The sequence below is a fragment of the Bufo bufo genome, chromosome 5 (assembly GCF_905171765.1).
Source record: "Bufo bufo chromosome 5, aBufBuf1.1, whole genome shotgun sequence".
Lineage (NCBI taxonomy): Eukaryota > Metazoa > Chordata > Amphibia > Anura > Bufonidae > Bufo > Bufo bufo.
Window position 1 is genome coordinate 425,280,710 of NC_053393.1, and position 22,759 is coordinate 425,303,468.

General features: G+C 47.3%; 1 protein-coding gene and 1 long non-coding RNA gene across 4 annotated transcripts in view; both read right to left on the reverse strand.

Annotated features, from left to right (window-relative positions):
• DYNC1LI1 (dynein cytoplasmic 1 light intermediate chain 1) overlaps window positions 1–20,684 on the reverse strand; it is an 83,886-nt gene extending 63,202 nt beyond the window's left edge. For 2 of the 3 annotated variants that reach the window (XR_005779215.1, XM_040433393.1), the window contains exons 1-4: window positions 20,372–20,684; window positions 7,268–7,341; window positions 7,067–7,183; window positions 4,204–4,434 (exon numbers count right to left, since the gene is read on the reverse strand). Coding sequence is in view for 2 of the 3 variants with exons in the window: in XM_040433393.1 (XP_040289327.1) it covers window positions 4,204–4,434; window positions 7,067–7,183; window positions 7,268–7,341; window positions 20,372–20,481 (532 nt within the window). In the remaining variant the exon portion in view is untranslated. The remainder of the gene's footprint in view (window positions 1–4,203; window positions 4,435–7,066; window positions 7,184–7,267; window positions 7,342–20,371) is intronic. The other variant, XM_040433395.1, reaches the window with a different exon arrangement.
• The window catches only part of LOC121002090, a 432,454-nt gene that overhangs the window by 46,310 nt on the left and 363,385 nt on the right, over window positions 1–22,759 (reverse strand). The gene's annotated exons all lie outside the window — the stretch shown is intronic.

Genomic DNA, 22,759 nt, shown 5'->3' on the forward strand with positions numbered 1-22,759 from the left:
CGCAGGCCGACCGGGACTCACTGCTAGTCAGAACACAGCGTACCTGGATCGATGTCCGGAATGCAGGGATCTCAAGTCTCCCGGAGGTTCTGGGAGTCTCCCGCTATTAGATAGCGGCTCCCTGACACCTGCATGTGAGACAATATATCCCGGAAAGGTTTACTGATAGCAGAGCAGAGAAATAAGAGAAGTGACAGATGACACAGAGTTTAGATTACAGGTTGAATTAACCCTTTAGGGTCAAATTGGCTTCTCAAGGAGATATATATGTTAAAGACATCCCTTCTTCTGTCTCATTCAGTAGCTAGAGAACTATTGAGAGAGATGTATTTTTTTAAAATACATTTACACATTTAACCCTCCATTTTAATTATATTATTTACCCCAGTGTTAAATTCACACCCCCTGGATGCTTGATTTTTTCCTACAGTGGGGTAGATAATTACACACAGGGTTTTAAAGAATAAACTTCCTGACTCAGACCAAGAGCCGATTCAGCGAGTCAGCAAGTGAATCGAAGCATCCGCGCATGCGCATTGTGCAACCTAAGCTTCGGTTCACTTGCTTCTTGTCAGCTCAGCGAATGAACCGAAGATTCAATTCATGAATCGGTTAATTTGAAAGATCCGAACTTCCCATCTCTAGTTTACTCGCAGTAAACCTTTCCGGCAACCTGTAGCAGTGTCCCCTTTTCGGCGCATGCGCACAGTGCAAGAAGAAGCCGATGCCAGTAGTCCGCAACGGCGCATCAGGCTGAGCCTGTGTGCACGCGCGGGATCTCAAAGAGGCAGGGAGAGGCGGCACTGAGGAGTAGAAGGCGGCGCTGGGCACGAACGGCGATGCGTGCGGCCGGGCACCATGCATCCACAGACCTCCCCTGCTTGAGCACCTTAATTCAGTGATTGACAGGTTAGTAAAACCTGTTTTTCCGCAGAATAAAGCCACAAATAGCTTTTATAAGGCCACCTTAGAAATCAGAATGCTGCCCTGGACATGAGCATATGTTTAGCTCACAGGGCTTATAGGTGGTGACAGAACCCCTTTAATCATATACAGAAATATGATAATTTGGGGCAGGGTGATGAGCCCAATCCTCCACACCATAGAGCAAAGTGTGCAGATACTGCATATGTTTGGAAAATGTAATAAAAAGTTCGTGAAAGAAAAAAAAAAGAAAACCTCCCTGAAATGAGAAGTGCACCTCCTTGAAATAAGTTTTTGCAGGTTGGGATGTCTGGGAATGCGCCCGCCTGTGTCCACTGACCGCGTAAGCCCATTGGAAGAGAAAATAGCGCGGCCGGAGGGAAAAGAAAAGAAATATCGGTAGGCCCGAATAAAGCCGGGGCCTAGATTTTGCGGCGTCCGGCCGACTAGGGTATTCGTTCTGCCTGCTCTCCTGGGACGGCATTAGCGGGCGCCCGAGAAGGATCTGCCGAGAAGGTGCGTCGCCCGGTCGGTCGGAGAGCGGGGGGGTCCGGAATAGGGCGCAGAAGGCGCCTGTTTGTTGAGGAATCCCCTTGAATGTCCCCTGTCCTGATATGTCTAGATCAGGGAGGGGTGGGGAGACAGAAAATAAGATGCCGCCGCCGTGGAATGGGATTAACCCTTTCATTCTGAAGTGAGATGGGCGACGGGTGGAGGATTCGCTACCCCCTTAAGAAGGGGGCCATGTGTGAGGGGGACAGGGAGGGACAGTAATACTCACCTGTCTTCAGCTCTGTTCTTCACCCTTAGTCTTGTACCAGCAGGGCCACCCCACGACCGCTGGCACCAGGCATCAGGGGTCCAGGCAGAGAAGGGCTGGAGAGGAGGTGGCCCTCTTGCTGGCGGGAAGCAGGGAAGAGAGGCTGCCCTGGTCCGCTTTGTCTTCTTGGGGGAAGCAGGGCGGTGGAACAAGCAACACCGGCCAGCCTCCCAGGGAGACAGAGACGCATGCGAATCTGTGCCCCTTAACCTAAAGAAATAAAATAAAATAAAAACAAAATTGTAAAAGAGCCACCCTGCTAAGCAGGGAGGTCTGCCTCCTACGACACTAAGCTAAAAACTGATATGCTCTCTCCAGGCTGAAGGGGGTATAGCCTGCAGGGGAGGAGTTATCACTTTTCAGCCTAGTGTCGCCTCCTAGTGGCAGCAAGCAGCTATACCCACGGTCCGGTGTCCCCCAATGATACCAGCGAGAAATTAGAATTTCCAAGGTGTGATGATCTGTATCCCATTGAGACACTATTAAGGCAGGCTCTCCGTAGGAAATTATGTGTGGCAGCCTTGGATCATTCAGGAGGACCAAGACTGCCACATACACCACCTGGCTCCCCCCTCCCCACGATAGGAAAAGCTGGTGCACTCCTGGATTTTGACCTCCCAGATGCCGCGGTCACATTTGACTATGGCATCTGATGAGCTAAAAGTGTGCGATCAACGCTATCATTGATCACATACATTAGCCCTGGGTGCCTGCTGTTTAAAACAGGCGAGCGCAGCCAGCACCATTTTTAAATACCTGACCGCCGACTTAAATTTATTTGAGGCGGTCAGGAGGGGGTTAAACAGGATTCCAGGTAATGGCTTGTTCACATCTGCATTAGAGGCTTCATTCGGGGCCTCCGTTGCAGCCTCCACAAAAAAGAGCAGACACCCCAAACAGAAACCAAAGGGCCCCTATCTTAGTCACTGGGGGTGTGCTCCGCTCCGTTTGTTTCTGTTATGTGCCGGAACTTCCATTATTTCCTATAATGGAGAACAGCAACAGAAAGGATGAGCAGATGTGAAGACAGCCTTATATATATTAAGGTGCAACAGCAAGGATGTGGTTAGAACCACTGCAGCAGGGATGTCCCATATAGCCAACCAATGGCCTCAATGGTCTGGTGCCATCCGCCACTGAGGCCAGTAATTTGGTGCAGCAGTATACAGGATATCACAGCTGCAGCCACAACAATATGTCAATACATCATTGCTACAGCCCCTCTGAGGGGACAGAGGGGCAGCTCTGGATCAGAGGGGGCTGGTAAGGGGAGTTAAAGTTTAGTTTATTATTTTCATCCCCTCCCTGCCATAGCCCCAAACTAAATGTGACTTGGAAATCCTCTATAATGACTTCTTCTTGGCAATATCACTTTAGGCCTGTTTCACACGGGCGTTGCGGGAAAATGTGCGGGTGCGTTGAGGGAACACCCGCGATTTTTCCGCGCGAGTGCAAAACATTGTAATGCGTTTTGCACTCGCGTGAGAAAAATCACGCATGTTTGGTACCCAAACCCGAACTTCTTCACAGAAGTTCGGGCTTGGGTTAGGTGTTGTGTAGATTTTATTATTTTCCCTTATAACATGGTTATAAGGGAAAATAATAGCATTCTGAATACAGAATGCATAGTAGGTGATCAATTGAGGGTTAAAAAAAAAATTTAAAAAAATTAACTCACCTTCTCCTCTTGTTCGCGTAGCTCCCGTCTCTTCTTTACTTCTCAAAAGATGAACTATCGGCTAGGACCTGTGGTGACGTCAGATCACATGCTCCAATCACATGGTCCATCACCACGGTGATGTACCATGTGATTGGAGCATGTGATCTGACGTCACCAAAGGTCCTTTAGCCGATAGTCCATCTTTTAAGAAGTAAAGAAGAGACGGGAGCTACGCGAACAAGAGCTACGTGAACAAGAGGAGAAGGTGAGTTAATTTTTTTATTTTTTTTTAACCCTCAATTGATCACCTACTATGCATTCTGTATTCAGAATGCTATTATTTTCCCTTATAACCATGTTATAAGGGAAAATAATAAAGTTTATAGACTGTCACCTAGCAACCATGCGTGAAAATCGCACCGCATCTGCACTTGCTTGCGGATGCTTGCGATTTTCACGCAACCCCATTCACTTCTATGGGGCCTGTGTTGCGTGAAAAACGCAGAATATAGAGCATGCTGCGATTTTCACGCAACGCATAAGTGATGCGTGAAAATCACCGCTCATCTGAACAGCCCCATAGAAATGAATGGGTCGGTATTCAGTGCGGGTGCAATGCGTTCACCTCACGCATCGCATCCGCGCGGAATTCTCGCCCGTGTGAAAGGGGCCTTAGAGGTTTAAAAGTATGGGATTGGTGGGGAACCAGTGCGGCTTAGAACTGCTTTTTTCAACAATTAGGAATCCTTATTCTGGAATTATGTCCGAGTGCGGCTGCTGAACAATCAGCGACACTTACTTTTCTCTTCCATCTCTCTCATTTCCTCCGGTGGAATCTTCATCTTGTCCAGGTGTTCCCGGATGACACTGGCCCATTTCTGAAGTGAATCCAAGGCCAACCATGGCCGTGCCATGTCTACTATCAACATAACTAAAGTGTCCTTAACACTGCTGGCATCCATAGCGAACTTCAACAACCCTTTGTGATATAGATCACCATCTAAGATCCACACATTACATCTGGTCTGATCTAAAATAAAAGATACGCAGTAAGTACAATGACATGAGGACGGAAACATCAAGACCAAACTCTCTAAAAACAGAGTAACTGTGACTTTAAAGCGATTGTCTCATCTCAGACAGCGGGGGCATATAGCTAGGATATGCCCCTATTGTCTTATAATGCGGGATCCACTGCTGGGACCCGCACCTATATCGGGACCCCGCAAACTGGTGGCTGGAGGACTCCGGTCCGGCCACCACGAAGCAGTCTCCCCACAGAAGTGAATGGGAGCTCACCGCGCACGACCAGGACCCGCACCTATATCACTGATATGCCCCCATTGTCTGAGATGAGACAACTCCTTAAAGGATATTCTTCTTTCAGCATCAATTCCCAGCTTACAGTTAGTCTTCTAAATATATTGGGGAAATCCACCTCGGATTACTGTGCACAGACTGTACATTACCAGGGAAAACTTTGTATAGACACTGAGGCTGCAGGAAACGCTGGGAGATTTCAGCTATGGAAGCTACAGATGAATGCACATCTGCCTGCAAACTGGCCAAACACTCAAGACGTCAATTCAGCTAATTTTGACTGACCATGGTTTGAAAATTAGGCTACTTTCAAACCAGCGTTTTTTTGCGGATCAGTCATGGATCTGCAAAAACACTTCAGTTACAATAATACAACCGCATGCATCCGTCATGAACGAATCCGGTTGTATTAGGTCTTCTATAGCCAGGACGGATCAGTCTTGAACACCATTGAAAGTCAATGGGGGACGGATCCGTTTTCTATTGTGTCTGAGAAAACTGATCCGTCCCTATTCACTCACATTGTGTGTCAGGACCGATCTGTCTTGCTCCGCACCACATCGTGGACAGAAAACCGCTGCTTGCAGCGCTATTCTGTCCGCGATGGGGACGCAACCGAACGGAACGGAATGCATTCTGGTACATTCCGTTTCGTTTAGTTTTGTCCCCACTGACAATGAATGGGGACAAAATTGAAGCATTTTCTTCCACTATTGAGACCCTATGACGGATATCTATAGCAGACTTGAAAACGCTAGTGTGAAAGTAGCCCAAGATGCCAACAACAGTTTTGGATGACCAGCAACAAACTTTTTTCTACCAAAAATGAAAGTGACCTGACAGGTTGGATTTTATTTGGCCATTTTCTGCTGAAACTGACCCTGTATGGCATGTTTATTTTATTTAAACACTATAGTCTGCTATATGGATAGTGGGAACCTTCTTACGTTAGACAATTGATGACTGGCCGCATTATAGCCGATCATCGTCTTATCTGTATGGACAGCTTAGTACAGACTGTGACTGAGGAAAAAGACTGTATTCCCAAATACTTTTCATTAGTTATAATGGCTTGTTTTGTCTGGGGAGCCAACAAAATGGCCGCTGTCCTATTAGTACACACAAAACCTGTCCTAATCATACAGCAGGACAAGTTACTTCACAACACTGAGGTAAAAAGCTGCCTCGTCCTCCTCTCTGCTCTGCTTGTCAGGGATTATGAACCTGAATACAGTTTAATATGATATTTAGCTGAATATTTGTGGGAATGGAGTTCATGAGGAGACATGAAGTACAGAGAGGACGGACAGGACAGATTGTGGCAATGTGGAGCTGTGGTAATGGAGACTGGATACAAGTGCTGCTGCTTATCAGCCACATCTGCTCATGAACTCAATTCCAACAGAGATTCAGCTAAAGATCTTCTCATCTGTATTCAAGATAATCCCTGACGAGCAGAGCAGAGAGGAGGATGAGGCGGCTCTTTACCTCAGTGTTGTGAAGTAACTTGTCCTCCTGTGTGATTAGGACAGGTTCTGTGTGCACTATTAGGACGGCAGTCATTCTATTTCTCCTAATGATTGCTCCCTAGAGAAAACAAGCCATTATAACTAATGAAAGGTATTTGGGAATATATTTATAATGAAGTAATATTTAAGCATTTTCATTTTCTTAATTCCCAGAGAACCCCTTTAAATTCCTGCTCATTCTGGGCTGTGAAGTCCAGGAGGCAGCCCTATCAGTGATTGACAGCCTTCCCTCTATATATGTGTATACAGAGCTGGGCTGTGAAGCCTCCTTGACTTCACTGCCCAGAATGAAAAGAAATTTAAATGAGTAAAACAGAAGTTTTGGCCAAGTGCAGAAAACAAGGCAAGATTTACTATTTCCTGCACCAAAAATATGCGTAAAAAAAAAAGTGCTGCAAAAATGCGCAATTTGGTGCGCCTACGGTTTCAAAAAATGTTTTCCCCAACATGCTCGACAAGGTAGTTGGTCTTGGTAGAAAGCGACTGGAGATTCACAGAAAAGGGGGGTGGGCCTATGATGAGCCACTCTGCCCCAACATTTGGCACAATTCTGGCACGAAATCTGTCTCACAGTAAGCCAACCAATAGCTGGTATAAAGTCAAAGAAAAGTGTCTCTACCTGCACCAGATTATCCTCCAGCCTGAGCCCCGGTGATAAATCGGGTGCAGGTCTAGATTGCTGGCCTCAGCCTACGCCATCTTTAGGTTTAGTAAATCTGGGCCAATGTTTTACATAGGATTCTTATTAAGGTCTAGAACAGAGGGGAGAAATGTTTCTTGTATGTTCAGACTTTGTACATCACCACTACTTGCCATCTCTGTCTTCATCATGGACGTTAATGTACAGGTACTCCATTCCCCTTCCTTTCTTGTATTCCTCAATCCCCTGAAGTTTTCCTATCAAGCTGGTCTTGCCTGCTCCATCCTCACCTGTAAATAGGAAAAACTGGGTAAATCTGTGACTACTAGGAAGTCAAAAATGTCATTAGTCAATGACTACTTGTCTTCACTCACCAAGCAGCAGCACGTTCTTCCCAGATGGTAACTTAGAGCGGGAGCGTGTGGAGACTTCACTTAGGATGGACGACCTGTAGAAATACAGACATGGGGAATTCCATATGGCAGTTGTCACACGGTGGCTACAATATAACCAATGACTTAATAAAAGGAGTGATGCTGAAGGAAGGAAAAGGCACACTTATGTTTTCTTCATGGTTCAGTTTGGAGGCGTGATCAAATGTATCAAGTGTGCGTGCAACATTTACCAAAACGATGTTCTACAGGACAATTTTCCAGTGTCCTTAGGGCTCTTTCACACTTGCATTCTTTTCTTCCGGCATAGAGTTCCGTCGTAGGGGCTCTATGCCGGAAGAATCCTGATCAGGATTATCCTAATGCATTCTGAATGGAGAGAAATCCGTTCAGGATGCATCAGGATGTCTTCAGTTCAGGACCGGAACGTTTTTTGGCCGGAGAAAATACCGCAGCATGCTGCGCTTTTTGCTCCGGCCAAAAATACTGAACACTTGCCGCAAGGCCGGATCCGGAATTAATGCCCATTGAAAGGCATTAATCCGGATCCGGCCTTAAGCTAAACGTCGTTTCGGCGCATTGCCGGATCCGACTTTCAGCTTTTTCTGAATGGTTACCATGGCTGCCGGGACGCTAAAGTCCTGTCAGCCATGGTAAAGTGTAGTGGGGAGCGGGGGAGCAGTATACTTACCGTCCGTGCGGCTCCCCGGGCGCTCCAGAGTGACGTCAGGGCGCCCCACGCTCATGGATGACGTCATCCATGCGCATGGGGCGCTCTGACGTCATTCTGGAGCGCCCCGGGAGCCGCACGGACTGTAAGTATACTGCTCCCCCGCTCCCCACTACTACTATGGCAACCAGGACTTTAATAGCGTCCTGGCTGCCAAAGTAACACTGAGCGCATTTTGAAGACGGATCCGTCTTCAAATGCTTTCAGTTCACTTGAGTTTTTCCGGATCCGGCGTGTATTTCCGGCAAATGGAGTACACGCCGGATCCGGACAACGAGTGAAAGAGCCCTTACAAAATTTTTGTAGACTGAGTGTGTGGCACATACAGATTGCAAAATGTATGCAAATGTCAAGTTAAACCTGCTAATAAATGTGCCTCAAATTCTCCAGGACAACAACGAACATCATAGAAACTAAGCAGGAAGTGAATGGGAAGAGCAGTTTTAATTACACTGCAAAGAAGATGGAGCACAGGTAATTTGGAAGAGAAAGCAGCGCTTGCATGAGTGCCGTGACCCCCTCAAACAGCTGATGGGCGGGGGTGCTGGGAGTCAGACCCCCGCCCATCAGATATTGTTGACCTCTCTTGAGGCTAGGTTATCAGTATTAAAGGGTTTATCCCATGACTAATGTAAAAAATAGAAATCAGACATCATATAGTTATAGTACATGACAATCTCTTTCTAACAAAGCTAGTACCGGCCCTGTACCTCACATGGATCCAGAGATCTCCCCATTCATTGCACTGCTACATTTATTTCAAGCTGCAGCTCAGGAGGCGTGTCTCAGCTCTCCCTATCACAGCTCAGGAGACGTGTCTCAGCTCTCCCTATCACAGCTCAGGGGGCGTGTCTCAGCTCTCCCTATCACAGCTCAGGGGGCGTGTCTCAGCTCTCCCTATCACAGCTCAGGGGGCGTGTCTCAGCTCTCCCTATCACAGCTCAGGGGGCGTGTCTCAGCTCTCCCTATCACAGCTCAGGAGGCGTGTCTCAGCTCTCCCCATCACAGCTCAGGGGGCGTGTCTCAGCTCTCCCCATCACAGCTCAGGGGGCGGTTTAAGGATGAAACTGAGCATGTGCGGCCTTCTCAGTGAGCCGGACAAAGAAATAAGAAAAACCAAGCAACAGATGGCGCTATACAGATACATTTTACTGAATAGCTCACTGGCTGTAATAATTACATGCAATTACAAAAAGTATTCAGATCCAGGCGAAGGTTTGAAAACTGTAGAATATATTTCATGGGCCAAACCCCTTTAAGCCACTACACAACCCCTTCAAGTACTGTTCATGAGGATTTAAGAGCACTGTGACATTTTTAGTTTTCACTGGACATATGCATTAGTGATCATCTGTATACAAAATAATAGATGGCCTTACAAGAGGGGAATGCATTCCCGGAGCGCTCTATACTGTTACAGTGAGGCGGCAGAAAGGAGATAAATATCTGCAAAATGCAAGGTCACTGAAAGTGTGTCCACATCCAGATAAGGTTTCAGTGTTTCTAGGCCAAGATGGTAGAATCCGGAGTCAGCAAATCAAATTACTGACTCCAGCTTCATATAAATGACTCATGTACAATAAACTGTAATAACAGTTACTGCAGTAAGCCATGGAAACTGCCGGCCTTTCAATATGTTTTTTATGCTGGAGTTGACGGTATTTCTACCATGCCAGACTCTAAAACTCGTCCCACCTGTGTCAGTGAAAGGCCACATGCACACGACAGTTGTTTTTTGCGTCCGCAAATTGTGCATCCGCCCCAAAAAACGGTTGCGCCATCCTTTTTTTTGGAGGATCCGTTTTTTTTCCCACAGATCCCTTGTAATAAATGCCTATCCTTGTCCGCAAATGTGAAAAAAGTAGGACATGCACATATCAGCAACAGCAGGAAGTGAGACGGGAGACGGCACGTGCACACTGCGCATGCAGTCTCCTCATACAGCTGATCGCCGGGGGTGATCGGACCCCCCGCCGATCTGATACTGATGACCTATCCTGAGGATATTAAAAGCCCGGAGAACCCCTTTTTAATTTCTGCACAGAAAAAAAAAAAAAAAAGGAAAGTTCTGCCCCTGTACCGTTTAGAGCCGCACCTGGTTTTTGGCTCTCACTGATGGAAAACACTGACCAAACGCTGACGTGTGAATGAGGAATTACGCTGTGGTTCTTTTGCATGGAAACACTTCACGTAATCCACAAAATGTGCAGGTAGTCCTACGCCGATTTGACAAGAGCGATGAGGTTTCTGTCCGAATGTGGTCCCTTTTCACAACAGACTGAACACTGCTTTTCACTGACCATTTGTACATTCGGAGAAAGCTGCAGCATGTTCTATCCTCAACGATTTTTCACCCAGGCCTGGTCCATTCAAGTCAATGGGTTGGTGGGGGGGGAAGGGGACTGAGCCACACTGAAGGACTGTCCATTTTTTTCACATATGGTTACTAGGAGATGCTGAATGTTGTTATTCAGTGTAGGAAGGCACAAGGGTCCGTTGTTGATTAGAGGTATGCGTCACCGAGGTTCCTGGCAAGAGCCAGTTTTCACATGTCAGCAGCAATTGCTGTTTGATACCTAGCTATTTAGTATAGCTGTATAGCTGATCCGGGATGTCTCTTACTGGGAGTAGTCAAAGTGCTGGGTGGGTGACTACTCCCCACTTTGCAGGCCGGGTCTTGACTGGCCTATAAAAAACCCAGTCAGCAGTGTCAGCTGTGAGTGATTACCTCTCTCTCTGACAGAGGAGCTCTTGTCTTGCAATCGCTGAATTGGGATCTGAGCCATGTGCTAGTCTGGAGGCCTGCGTTTGAGAGGTCTGCTCTGTCCTGAGCAAATGCCGATCGGGTGTAAACTAACACCTAGGATAACAGGTGACTGTGTTGCTATATGAACTGTCTAGGTGTCACCGAACACCAAAACTGCAAATGGACTGTCGTACTGTTTTGTTGCCATAAGTGTGAATAAAACGTGTCTTTGCCTCTATACTGCGTCCGCTTGTCCTGTCTACCAGAGCGAATCCCCACATCAGTTTTTTGGGGATTTTCTACGTGCGTGAAAAATACAAGAAAAGTGATGATATCCAAGCAGATAAAAATGCAGGAAGTTCACACATTCATGAAAAAACATATTTTTCTCTGACAGACTTCTTTCAGATGAGCGATACTACTAGGTTAGCGCCCGCAGTGTCTGTGCTGTGCCTGCCTCTGCTTTTCTCTCACTGAACCTTACTCCTTCTCCCTCCCTTCTCCATAGACTTCAGTGAGCTCAGCTTTGTCTCAAGATAGATTTATCACAGAATTCATATTGAATGTTAGTCCTTACGGTAATAACAGACAAACATATTCAGCATAGTCTGAATCTATCTGTACTCTACTTCTAGCTAACCTACTGATAGAAAGACAGTACAACACTGCAGCTGTGTAAACTGAACCCAGTCAGGAGAATCCGAGCACCTTCACCGGGTCCACTCAACCCCTCACAATTCTGTATTTCAGGCTAATGCCCAATGTTGTCCAGTTTCTTACTGAAACAGGACAACCCCTTTAAGGCCTACTGTGTAGAGGCTTCCTTTTTATTTTAGATTTATTGGGGCAATAAAAAACATTTGGTTGAAAAGGTGTGCATAGTCTTAATCGGAAATTGTATATAAAATTGATAGTAAAGATATTGGCACCCTCACTGATCAGCTGCTTTCGGCTGGTGCTGTGTAGTGGCTATGCCAGTATACCAAGCACAACCACTACACCAGTACTAAGAACGACCACTACACCTTCAGCTCTGTCCAGTGTTTTCTCTCCTGCCAAAAACAGCTGATCAGTGGGGGTGAACCCAACCAATATGATACTGATGACCATATCCGAGGATAGGTCATCAACCTCAAGAAACTGGAGAACATCTTTAATTTATATCGAAATAGTCCATTTAAAAGGGCTCTCTAGGATTTTCATATTATTGGCCTAGCCTCAGGACCGGTCATCTACATGAGATCGGCGGGGGTTTGACTCCTAGCACCGATCAGCTGTTTGAAGAAGCTGTGGCACTCACCAAAGCTTTGTTGTGCCCCAAGGCCTCCTCAAAGCTCGCCAAGCACAGTACTGTTCATTGGATCGTGGCTGCGCTTGGTATTGTAGCTCAACCCACATCACTTGAATGGGACGGAGCTGCACGTAGGCCATGTGACCGATGTACGGTGACATCAGAGGCCTAAGTATTCAGGCAGCGCCGCAGCCTCTTTGATCAGACCCTCACTGATCGGATATTGATGACATATCCGGAGGTGGTTTATGCTTCCGTTGCTGCAGACCAGCTCGAGGCTTAGCTCCACTGAATGACGCCAAGCTGCAAGTGGACATCTGCCAAGGCTTCAAGCGATCAGTGTCTGCACATTGCACCAAAAAGGGACACATCCCTTCTTGGCGTTGTCCCGGCTTTTAACGTTGGGCTGCGACTTGCATTGCTGCCTCCCATTGAAAACAACGGAAGGCAGACGTCGCACGGCCACCGCTGGTAATAACGGTACAGCCTCATGTGAACGGCCCCTTAGATTAGGAACTTTGCAGGTTGCTTAGAAAAACAAAGATAATGAAATTCATTTTAGATTTTGACATCTGTTGTCATCGAAATCACACCAATGGTGTCCAGCAGCCATTTGGCATCTAGCTCAGGCACATGTGCTGTCCGTGTTCTCCATTTACAGCACACGCATCCATTGATTTTAATGTGTTTATTCACACATCCTTATTTTACCACTGAACATGGTCAGTAGAAAAAACTACGGAGACTTGCACTGCTTTGACCTGTGCAGTGGACTAAGCACACCCACCGAAGGAGAGGAGTCTGCAAAACTGCTGCCAGAACATAACATCCGTGTTCTGTCAGTGGTTTTTCACTGACCATTGGTAGGAGATGCTCTGGAAATCCCTTTTTAGCTTCCAAAAAGCCGGTCTTTGTAAATGACCCCCACTGTTTGAGAAAAAAAATAAAAAAAAATAAATAAATAAAGCACATGGGAAAAGTACAAACCGCCAAAGAACAAACAAAAAAAACAAAACAAGTTTTTATTATGCCTTATTTTACCTAAGGGTCCCAGCCTCCCCGCACACATGACTTTGGTCCAGGCATTCTTTTACCAGTTAAAAAAAGAAAATAGAGCACAAGGTTTTTTTGCCGTCTTTGCTGCATTTTTGTGGTGTTTCTGCTTTATGGATATTTACCAAACTGTTTATAGTGGCGTAAAAAGGAGCGAATTATATCATATGTCATAGTTGCGTCATAATTTTTTACTTTTTACTTCTCTGTTTAAAAGTGGTGATAAAAGTCTGCGGGACTTGATTGGGGGGGGGGGGCTACCATGGCCCGACAGAGTTTTATGATTTATGCCAGTAACTGCAGTTAGCGTTCACGTCTATGCCAGCTGCCCAATCCAGACCATTACCCATCCACGTTTCAGAAAGCGGCGTAGTAACGTCACTTGCACCAAAATTTTGGTGCAAAGGCATTAAAAAAAATTTGCAAGCCTGAGGTTTGCAACTTCTTTTACGCCAGTTTCTGGGAGGTCATAGTGGATGATCCCCAGTGTGTCTTATGGCTCATTCAGACAGCCATATGCGTTTTGCAGATCTGCAATACACCGATACGGGCCCGTGTGCGATCCGCAATTTGCGGACCGTACATGGCCGCCACTCTCATAGAAAATGCTTATTCTTGTCCACAATTGTGGACAAGACTAGGACTATGCAGAGCGCAACAACGGATGGGGATTGAAAGGAATGGATCCGCACCCGTTCCGCAAAAATTGCGGAACGGATGCGGACTCATTCATACGGTCGTGTGAATAAACCCTTACTGATACTGTTTTCTTCATGGCGTTTTTCTCCTATGGAGAAGGTGATCCTAAAATGCCAGAGCTCCAGCAGGCCGCAGCTTTGAAAAGGCGGTAGAAAGACAACGAACGCCAACACACCAGGAGCAAGGGGAAAAAAAGCCTTGTGTGTCCTGCGGATAACATAGACCTTCCGCTAAGACCTGGAGCTGCGGCTCTTGCCGCAAAAAAAAACATGAATGTGTAGAAAATGCCACTGAAGACCCTTGAGTTCACGCTCCCTAAGGGCTCATGCACACGAACGTATATTCTTTCCGTGTTAGTTCCGTTTTTTTTTTGTGCGACCTTATACGGAACCATTCATTTCAATGGGTCCGCAAAAAAAAAAAAAAAAAATGGTAGTTACTCCGTGTGCATTCCGTTTCCGTATGTCCATTCCGGAAAAAAAAAAAAAAATAGAACATGTCCTATTATTGTCCGCATTACGGACAAGGATAGTGCTGTTCTATCAGGGGCCACCTGTTCCGTTCCGCAAAATACGGAATGCACACGGACGTCATGCGTATTTTTTGCGGATAGCAAAATACATACGGTTGTGTACATAAGCCCTAAGGCCTCTTGCACACGGCCGTTCTGTATTACGCTCCAGTTATCCGCACGGAAAAACTATGCGTCATCATTAACGGGTGCAAGTGGCTTAAGGGCCTGATTTTTAAATACACACTTAAAAAAAATCAGCGCAGAAACACACGCGTGTTTTTTCAGTGCGAAAAAAAAGTGTTCTCTTCAATACAAAGCTAAACTTTCAGCTTGAGGTTTTTGACGCAGATTTGAAGCAGAACGCACAAAAACCGCATGGGCTTTCGCGGAGCTGTTTTTTCTGCTTCCTATTCATTTCAGCGGGGGTTTCAGCGCCGATTCTGCCCCAGGATAGAGCACGCCGCTCCTTTTACATGTGTAAAAAAAAAAAGAAGCGCTGCTTCCCATCGAAATGACTGAGATGCTGTTTTGAAGCTGATTTAGAGGCAGCTACGCTCCAAAATCAGCGTCCACGAACTCAGTGTGAACTGGCCCTGAGGCCTCTTTCACACTGGCATGTGTGGCCCGCTGCCGTATTGCGGCCCGCATACACGGGCGCCGTTCCGTGGGCATTCCGCGTCACGGATGCGGACCCATTCACTTGAATGGGTCCGCAAATCCTGAGATGCGGAATAGTGCGGAACGGAACCCTACGGAAGCACTATGGAGTGCTTCCGTGGATTTTTGTCCCGTACTTCCGTTCCGCAAAAAGATAGAACATGTCCTATCGTGCATTGCGGCCCGCATTTTGCATTCCGCAGCACGACCTCGGGCCGCACACGCCAGTGTGAAAGAGGCCTTAGGCTGTCTTCACACACGAAAGATTTCGGCGCAGAAATTTCTGCAGCTCAAAAATCCGTTCATTGGTGTGAACAGGGCTGTTTTAATGGCGAGCACATGGATTTCTGCAGGCCTCATTCAGGGGAACGGAACCGAAATCTGCTTAAAGGCTTCACGCACACAAACGGAGGGGCTCTGTGCAGGGCCGGATTAACGTAGGGGCTGATGGAGCTGCAGCTCCAGGCCCCTACCATAAAATAGGCCCATCTGCCAGCCAAAAGGCCGTCGGGAGGGTTAAAAGTCCTCTGTTGTACACAGCGCAGCGTCACACAGCACACAGTCAATGCAGAGACGCTCACCTCACGCTGGCAGCAGGAGCCTGAGGGAGGGACTCGGGAGGAGCGTAATATGATCCTAGAGTGGAAGCTGCTTCTGCCAGCCCCTCCCCTCCCCGCCCACCAACCAATCAGAGCTGAGGCAAGGCAAGCACTTCACAGGTCCTGTAAGGGAACTGCACAGTGTAAAGTGTAGTTCCCAGGTTAGAACAGTGCATCTGCCAGGACCTGTGATGACATCATCTTCAGCATCACAGGTCCTGCAGAATCTAGCAAAGGAACTGCACCAAAAATGGTGTAGTTCCTAGGTTTCAAAGGTACATCTGCCAGGACCTGTGATGACATCATCACAGGTCCTTCAACCCCTAACAGCAAGTATTTGAAGTTCACAATCAGCTCTGCATTGATCCATACAGACTGGAATGGAGTGGTAAGAGGAGGTCCTCCACTTCTCATCATTTACCCCCCCTCCATGCCCTGTTTTTACTCATTGCTCACTCATGTATAATACTTCAGACAGGTACAGTGACCACAACCTCATGTACTTCACACACACAGTGACTATAATGTATAACTGACCACATATTTCTATAAACACTGCATCTACAGTATTATACCTTGTATGTCTCACATATATATATATATATATATATATATACACACACACACACACACACACACACACACACACACACACACTCTGCATATATTAAACAGTATTCTAGATGCAATATGTACAGATATATAATATATATTGCAGTGTACTGATATGTGAGGTACAAGGTATAATATATGCAGTGTGTATAGATATATTGTATATACAGCAGTGTACTGATATGTTAGGTACGAGGTATAATAGATGGTGTGTACAGGTATATTGTATATACAGCATTGGATTGATATGTGAGGTACGAGCTGTAATTTATACCTCATATATCAGTACACTGCTGTATATACTATATACCTGAACACACTGCATATATTATACCTCGTACCTCACATATCAGTACACTGCTGTATATACTATACATCTGTACACACTGTATCTATTATGCCTCTTTTGTGTGCCAGGCCTGTTTTGTAATCCCAATCCGGCCCTGATGCATAAATTATAAAACACAGCAGCGAACATAGTTCATGGAACAAAGAGAGAGGCCTGGAATGGGTAGTGGGAGGGGCTATAAAAGGGCAATGAGGGCCCAATTTAGATTCTTGCTATGGGGCCCAGTGATTTCTATGTACGCCTTTGACAGGAGCAGAGAGATAAGAGAAGTGACAGATGACACAGAGTTTAGATTACAGGTTGAATTAACCCTTTAGGATCAAATTGGCTTCTCAGGAGATAAATATGTTAAAGGCATCTCATTCAGTAGCTATATAACTAAGGCTACTTTCACACTAGCGTTCGGGTGTCCGCTCGTGCGCACCGTTTGAAGGGGCTCACGAGCGGCCCCGAACGCATCCGTCTGGCCCCAATGCATTCTGAGTGGAGGCGGATCCACTGAGAATGCATCCGCCTGCCAGCGTTCAGCCTCCGCTCCGCTCAGTGAGCGGACACCTGAACGCTGCTTGCAGCGTTCGGGTGTCCGCCTGGCCGTGCGGAGGCGAGCGGATCCGTCCAGACTTACAGTGTAAGTCAATGGGGGCGGATCCGCTTGAAGATGACACAATATGGCTCAATCTTCAAGCGGATCCGTTCCCCATTGACTTTCAATGTAAAGTCTGAACGGATCCGCTCAGGCTACTTTCACACTTAGAAAATTTTCTAAGTTTTAATGCAGACGCATCCGTTCTGAACGGATGCGAACGTCTGCATTATCGGAGCGGATCCGTCTGATGAAACATCAGACGGATCCGCTCCGAACGCTAGTGTGAAAGTAGCCTTAGGGTGGGTTCACATCTCCTTTATGGATTCCATTAAGTGGGGACTGTGGGGACTATTTTATTATCAGCCAGTGACTGTGTTACTGTAATACTGTTATCAGTTCAGCACATAGTTTTCCCTGTGCGTGCATTCACATTTCACTTCACTTGGTTCGTTGTACTACTGTCAGTGTCAGACTGTTGTCCCTGTGGGTAACCATGCACAACAGACAACAATGCACACCACAGTGACAGCTCCTGACTCCTGTCCTGAGTACTCCTGTCCGGCGTCAGCCTCAGCTTCCCTTCACTATCACTATAATCAATCACTCTTCCTGATCCTGACTCACTCATTAGAGAGCTGAAGAGCCGACTGAGTCAGCAGCAGCAAGTGAATCGAATGGATAGCATCTGCGCATGCGCACCGGCACCTAGAGTCTTCAGTTCACTTGCGAGTCAGCTCAGCAGTCAGTGACTCACCAAGTGAACCAAAGATCCGATTCATGAATCGGTTCATTTGAATGAGCTGATTCAAATGAACCGATTCATCTGAAAGATCCGAACTTCCTATCACTACTGAGGTCATATCCGGCGGGCCGCGGCATTACAGGAACAGCACCAGCTGCTCTGACGTCCTGCCGCTGGATATACGTCACAGGATATCCGGCGGCAGGACGTCAGAGCAGCTGGTGCGGTTCCTGTAATGCCGGCCCGCCGGATATGACCTCAGTGCGCCCGCGGTTATCCCTCCTGCACGCTGCGCTGTGTACAACCTACTCAGCAGTTTCGACCAGCACACGGCCCACAGCGCTCAGCCACACCAGCCCGTGAGACAGCAGGAGCTTCTGGAGCAGGGCAGGTATCAGATAAACTCATCCAGTTGGAAGGGAGGGCAATCATAGTGCTGTTCTGATTTATGGACACAGCTCTCAGCATGCTTAGCCAGCCTTCTATCTGGCTGTTTCTGAGCCTGTGGACTGTGACTCTCAAGAAGCACAGCCAGATAGAAGGCTGGCTAAGCATGCTGAGAGCTGTGTCCATAAATCATAACAGCACTATGGAAATTACTGACTGGCTAAGCATGCTGAGAGCTCAGTCTAAATAACATAACACATTAAAGAAATTACTGTTTCTAGCTGCTAGTCCACAGTCCACAGTCCACAGCAGCTAGAAACAGTAATTTCTTTAAAGGGATTCTGTCACCAGGTTTGACCCCTGTCAGCTAAAAATATGCTGATGTTCAGGGCGTCTTCACGATTCCTAATGTGGGCTTATAAATGTCATCTGTGGGCTTATTTAGCTAAAAAACAGCTTTTACTAACCTGTCAGTCAAACAAATAAGGTGCCCAAAGGAATGTTAATGGGTGCAAGATGCCCGCCGCACCCACCGCCGTTCGTGCCCAGCGCCGCCTTTCCGGACTTCTGCACCGCCTCCTAATCCTCTGTGCCGCCTCTCGCTCTCCCTCCCTCCCCCCTCCTTCTGCTGTAAGATCTCGCGCTTGCGCACAGGGCTCTGCCTGATGCGCCCGTGCAGACTTCTCCATTTGGCTTCTTACAGCGAAGTGCGCATGCGCCGGCACTTCGCTCAACCCCTGTATGCGCAAGATCTTACAGCAGGAGGAGGGGGGAGGGAGGGAGAGCGAGAGGCTGCACAGAGGATTAGGAGGCGGCGCAGAAGTCCGCAAAGGCGGCGCTGGGCACGAACGGCGGCGGGTGTGGCCGACACCTTGCATTCATTAACATCCCCTTGGGCACCTTATTTGTTTGACTGACAGGTTAGTAAAAGCTGTTTTTTAGCTAAATAAGCCCACAGATGACATTTATAAGCCCACATTAGGAATCGTGAAGACGCCCTGAACATCAGCATATTTTTAGCTGACGGGTGAAACCTGGTGACAGAATCCCTTTAATGTGGTATGTTATTTAGACACAGCTCTCAGCATGCTTAGCCAGCCTTCTATCTGACTGGCTAAGCATACTGAGTGCTGTGTCCATAAATCATAACACAGCTCTAAGAAAATTACTGTTTCTAGCTGCTGTTGTCCACAGTCCACAGCAGCTAGAAAACAGTAATCTTCATAGTCATGTTAAATGATCACTATAGTGTCAGGAAAACAAAGCGGTTTTCCTGACACTATAGTGCCCTGAGGGTGCCCCACCCGTGGTCCCCCTCCATGTTGCCAAGATAGAAGCCAAATGAAGGGGTAGTTGCAGGAACAAAATACTTTAATGGTATCGATAAAATATATATGTAATTAAGACACTGAGTGCAGTTCCATAAAAAGGCCCAGCAAAATCCTCAGCACCAGGCCCATGATGCTCTTAATCCGGCCCTGGCTCTGTGCCTGTACTGCGGTCCGCAATATACGGGAACTGGCGGTGTGCTCTCTGTGCTGCGGACCGAGCGACTCGAACCGGTCCGCGATCCACAAGATACGGTACGGAGCCCTTACGTTCGTGTGCATGAGCCCTGAATGCGGTTTTATAACATAGGTGGAACACAGTGCTCTCTGGCATTGACGTTGTAGTGTGGGCAATGTGTCTGCTCAGGTACAATCCTGGGGATTACAGCACACCTGACACTAATGGCCTCACCCAAACAAAACAGGCCGCGCCCAGCTGTCACCGCCTGCGCATGCGCACACAGTCGGCGGCCGAACTCCCAGGTGGCTGGCCTCACCCACTCCCACACAGGTAGAGCCACCTGTCTGGCCCCGCCCTCTCACGTAACCCGTGTGTTGACGGCGAGCTAAGGGTTAACGCCGTGCTTCCCTTCACTCCACCCCGACGTTGAAATTGGACGCTAGACTGGCGCAGGAAAGGGTTAAGCAGAGAAGCCCTCCTCCCCGCTGAAGTGCAGCATGACACATAACGGTTCTGGCCTTCGCTAATGAATGAGCAGCAGACGCTGGATGAGGGTCCCATACATTCCCCCTGTCCTCCCCCCCAACACAGCACGACATAACAGGCACTGACCAGAGGTTCTGTCCATCCTCGTCCTCACTGGCCGCCGCCCCGCTGTTCCCATATCCAGCATTGAAGCTGGAGGATGGAGACGAGTAAGAGGCGGCTCTTCCCGCTGCCATCCTAGTACTCCTCTACTACTGACAGCTTTCAGTCTGGTTATTAGGGCAGCTTTCCTTACGGACACCCCCCTCTCTTGATATTGGTTCCGGCCACCTTTCCGCTTGACAGACAAGGCGCGGTCCCTGGGAAGAAGAAACAGGAGCAATGGAGAGGGGGGGGGGGAGGATGTAAAAGGACGGCGGGAGACAGGAGGAGGGGCGGAGTCAGGGCACAAGGCATGGCGGAGGTGACGTTACGGCGGCGATTAGATTCCGCCCTAGTCTCGATGTGACTGACATACCTGCTGAATCACTGGACCGTACAGCGACTGCCAGTCCTGCTGCCCGTATCCGAGCGGGGGCGCTCTGACGGCAACAGTGAAAACACATGTACCACACTGGGGGCATTTATCAGGAGCAGAGGGTTTTGTTTTCTGTATTTTGCCCCAAAGTTCTCAAACACTGCACATTCTTTTCTAAATTGGGGGTCATTTACCCCCTTCTTGGCACTTTTTTCTGTTTTTTCAACAAATGCTCCTTTGAAAGCCATAACATTTTTTTCCGTTTGGGTCGGTTAATGATTTTTGTGCCCTTTTGGGGATATATGGGGCTTTTTATGTTATTTTTATTTTAGTATTTTTTTTTTTTATACCCTGGAAACATTAAAGTGCAACTAAAGGGCTCATTCACACGAACGTGTGAAGCCCGTGCTGTGGCCCGCAAATTGCGGTCCTCAATGCACGGGCACCGTCCGTGGGGCAGGCGCATGGAGATTGCAGACCCCTTCACTTGGATGGGTCCGCGATCCTTCCGTTCCGCAAAAAGATAGAGCATGTTCTATCTTTTTGCGGGGCAGAAGAATGGAAGGCCAGAAAGCACTCCGTAGTGTTCCGTTCTTCCATTCCGCATCTCCGGATTTGCGGACCCATTGAAATGAATGGCAACGGAACTGTGCCCGTGTATTGAGGATCCGCAAATGTGGTCCGCAATACGGCAACAGGCATCACACGTTCGTGTGAACGAGCCCTAAAAGACATTTCCAGGACATCCCTCCATGACAGCACCCATAGAGGTTGTCCTATTGGTCTCTGTAGGGACAGGAAGCGAGAGAGATTAAAAGGCACCTCCCCACCCCACTCTCCAGTGTTCTTCCTGTCCCTACAGGGATAGGAGCAGAGAGATTTTTGGTCCCCGAGGAGAAAAGTAAGAAGCCATTGCCCTTTCGTAAACCGGTCAGCAGTCTCCAAAACACTTCCAAGAGTAAAGGAAAAACGGCATCCAGATAACCAAAAATCTGTGGATTCTGGAATCCATCCAGAAGGGGTTCAGAATAGAGTTTCGCTTCCCTCCACCGCAGATGTTTCAGATCACAGATTTCCAGTTTCTCTTCAAGATCAACTTTACGCGGATGTCCAGAAGTTATTAAAATTGGGGGCAATAGTGCAGGTCCCTCCTACACAGGAATTCAAGGGTCATTATTCAAAACTATTTTTCATAACAAAACCAGATGGATCATTAAGGACCATCATCAACCTAAAATTCCTAAACAGATGGATAACACATTATCATTTCAAGATGGAGTCAATAAGATCTACGATCCCACTGATAAATCTAGGGGCCTTCCTGTGCACCCTGGATCTAAAGGATGCCTATTACCACATCCCCATTCACCATCAGTTTCAGCAGTATTTGAGATTCGCGATCAAGAAAGGAGGGAAGATAATGCATTATCAATTTCAGTGCCTACCGTTTGGGATGTCGTCAGCCCCCCGTATCTTCACAAAGGTAGTGACAGAGATAGTGGCCTAAGACATAGGTGGGTGATTATAATACCATATCTAGACGACTTTCTACTTGTAGCAGATTCAGAGCAGGAGTTGGAGAATCACAAGAGAAAGACTCTGTCTTTGCTTACAGAACTGGGATGGAAGATAAATCACGAAAAATCTGATTTACAATTCGAAACAAGGAAAAAGTTCCTGGGAACTCTCTTAGACTCGGTAGTTCAACATTCTTTCCTTCCTCACGACAAACAGATCAATATAAGAGGGAAGATAAACGCTTTCAAATTAAAAGAAAAGCGGACTCTGAGAGAGGCCATGCAGATTCTGGGCCTAATGACCTCATGCATCGCGACCGTACCTTGGGCCCAGTTCCATTCAAGAATACTTGAGAGAGAGGTCCTCTCTACCTGGGACAAAGATCACGATCTCTAAACTCCAGGATAGCTCTCTCAAACAGAGCTATCCTGGAGTTTAGAGATCGTGATCTTTGTCCCAGGTAGAGAGGACCTCTCTCT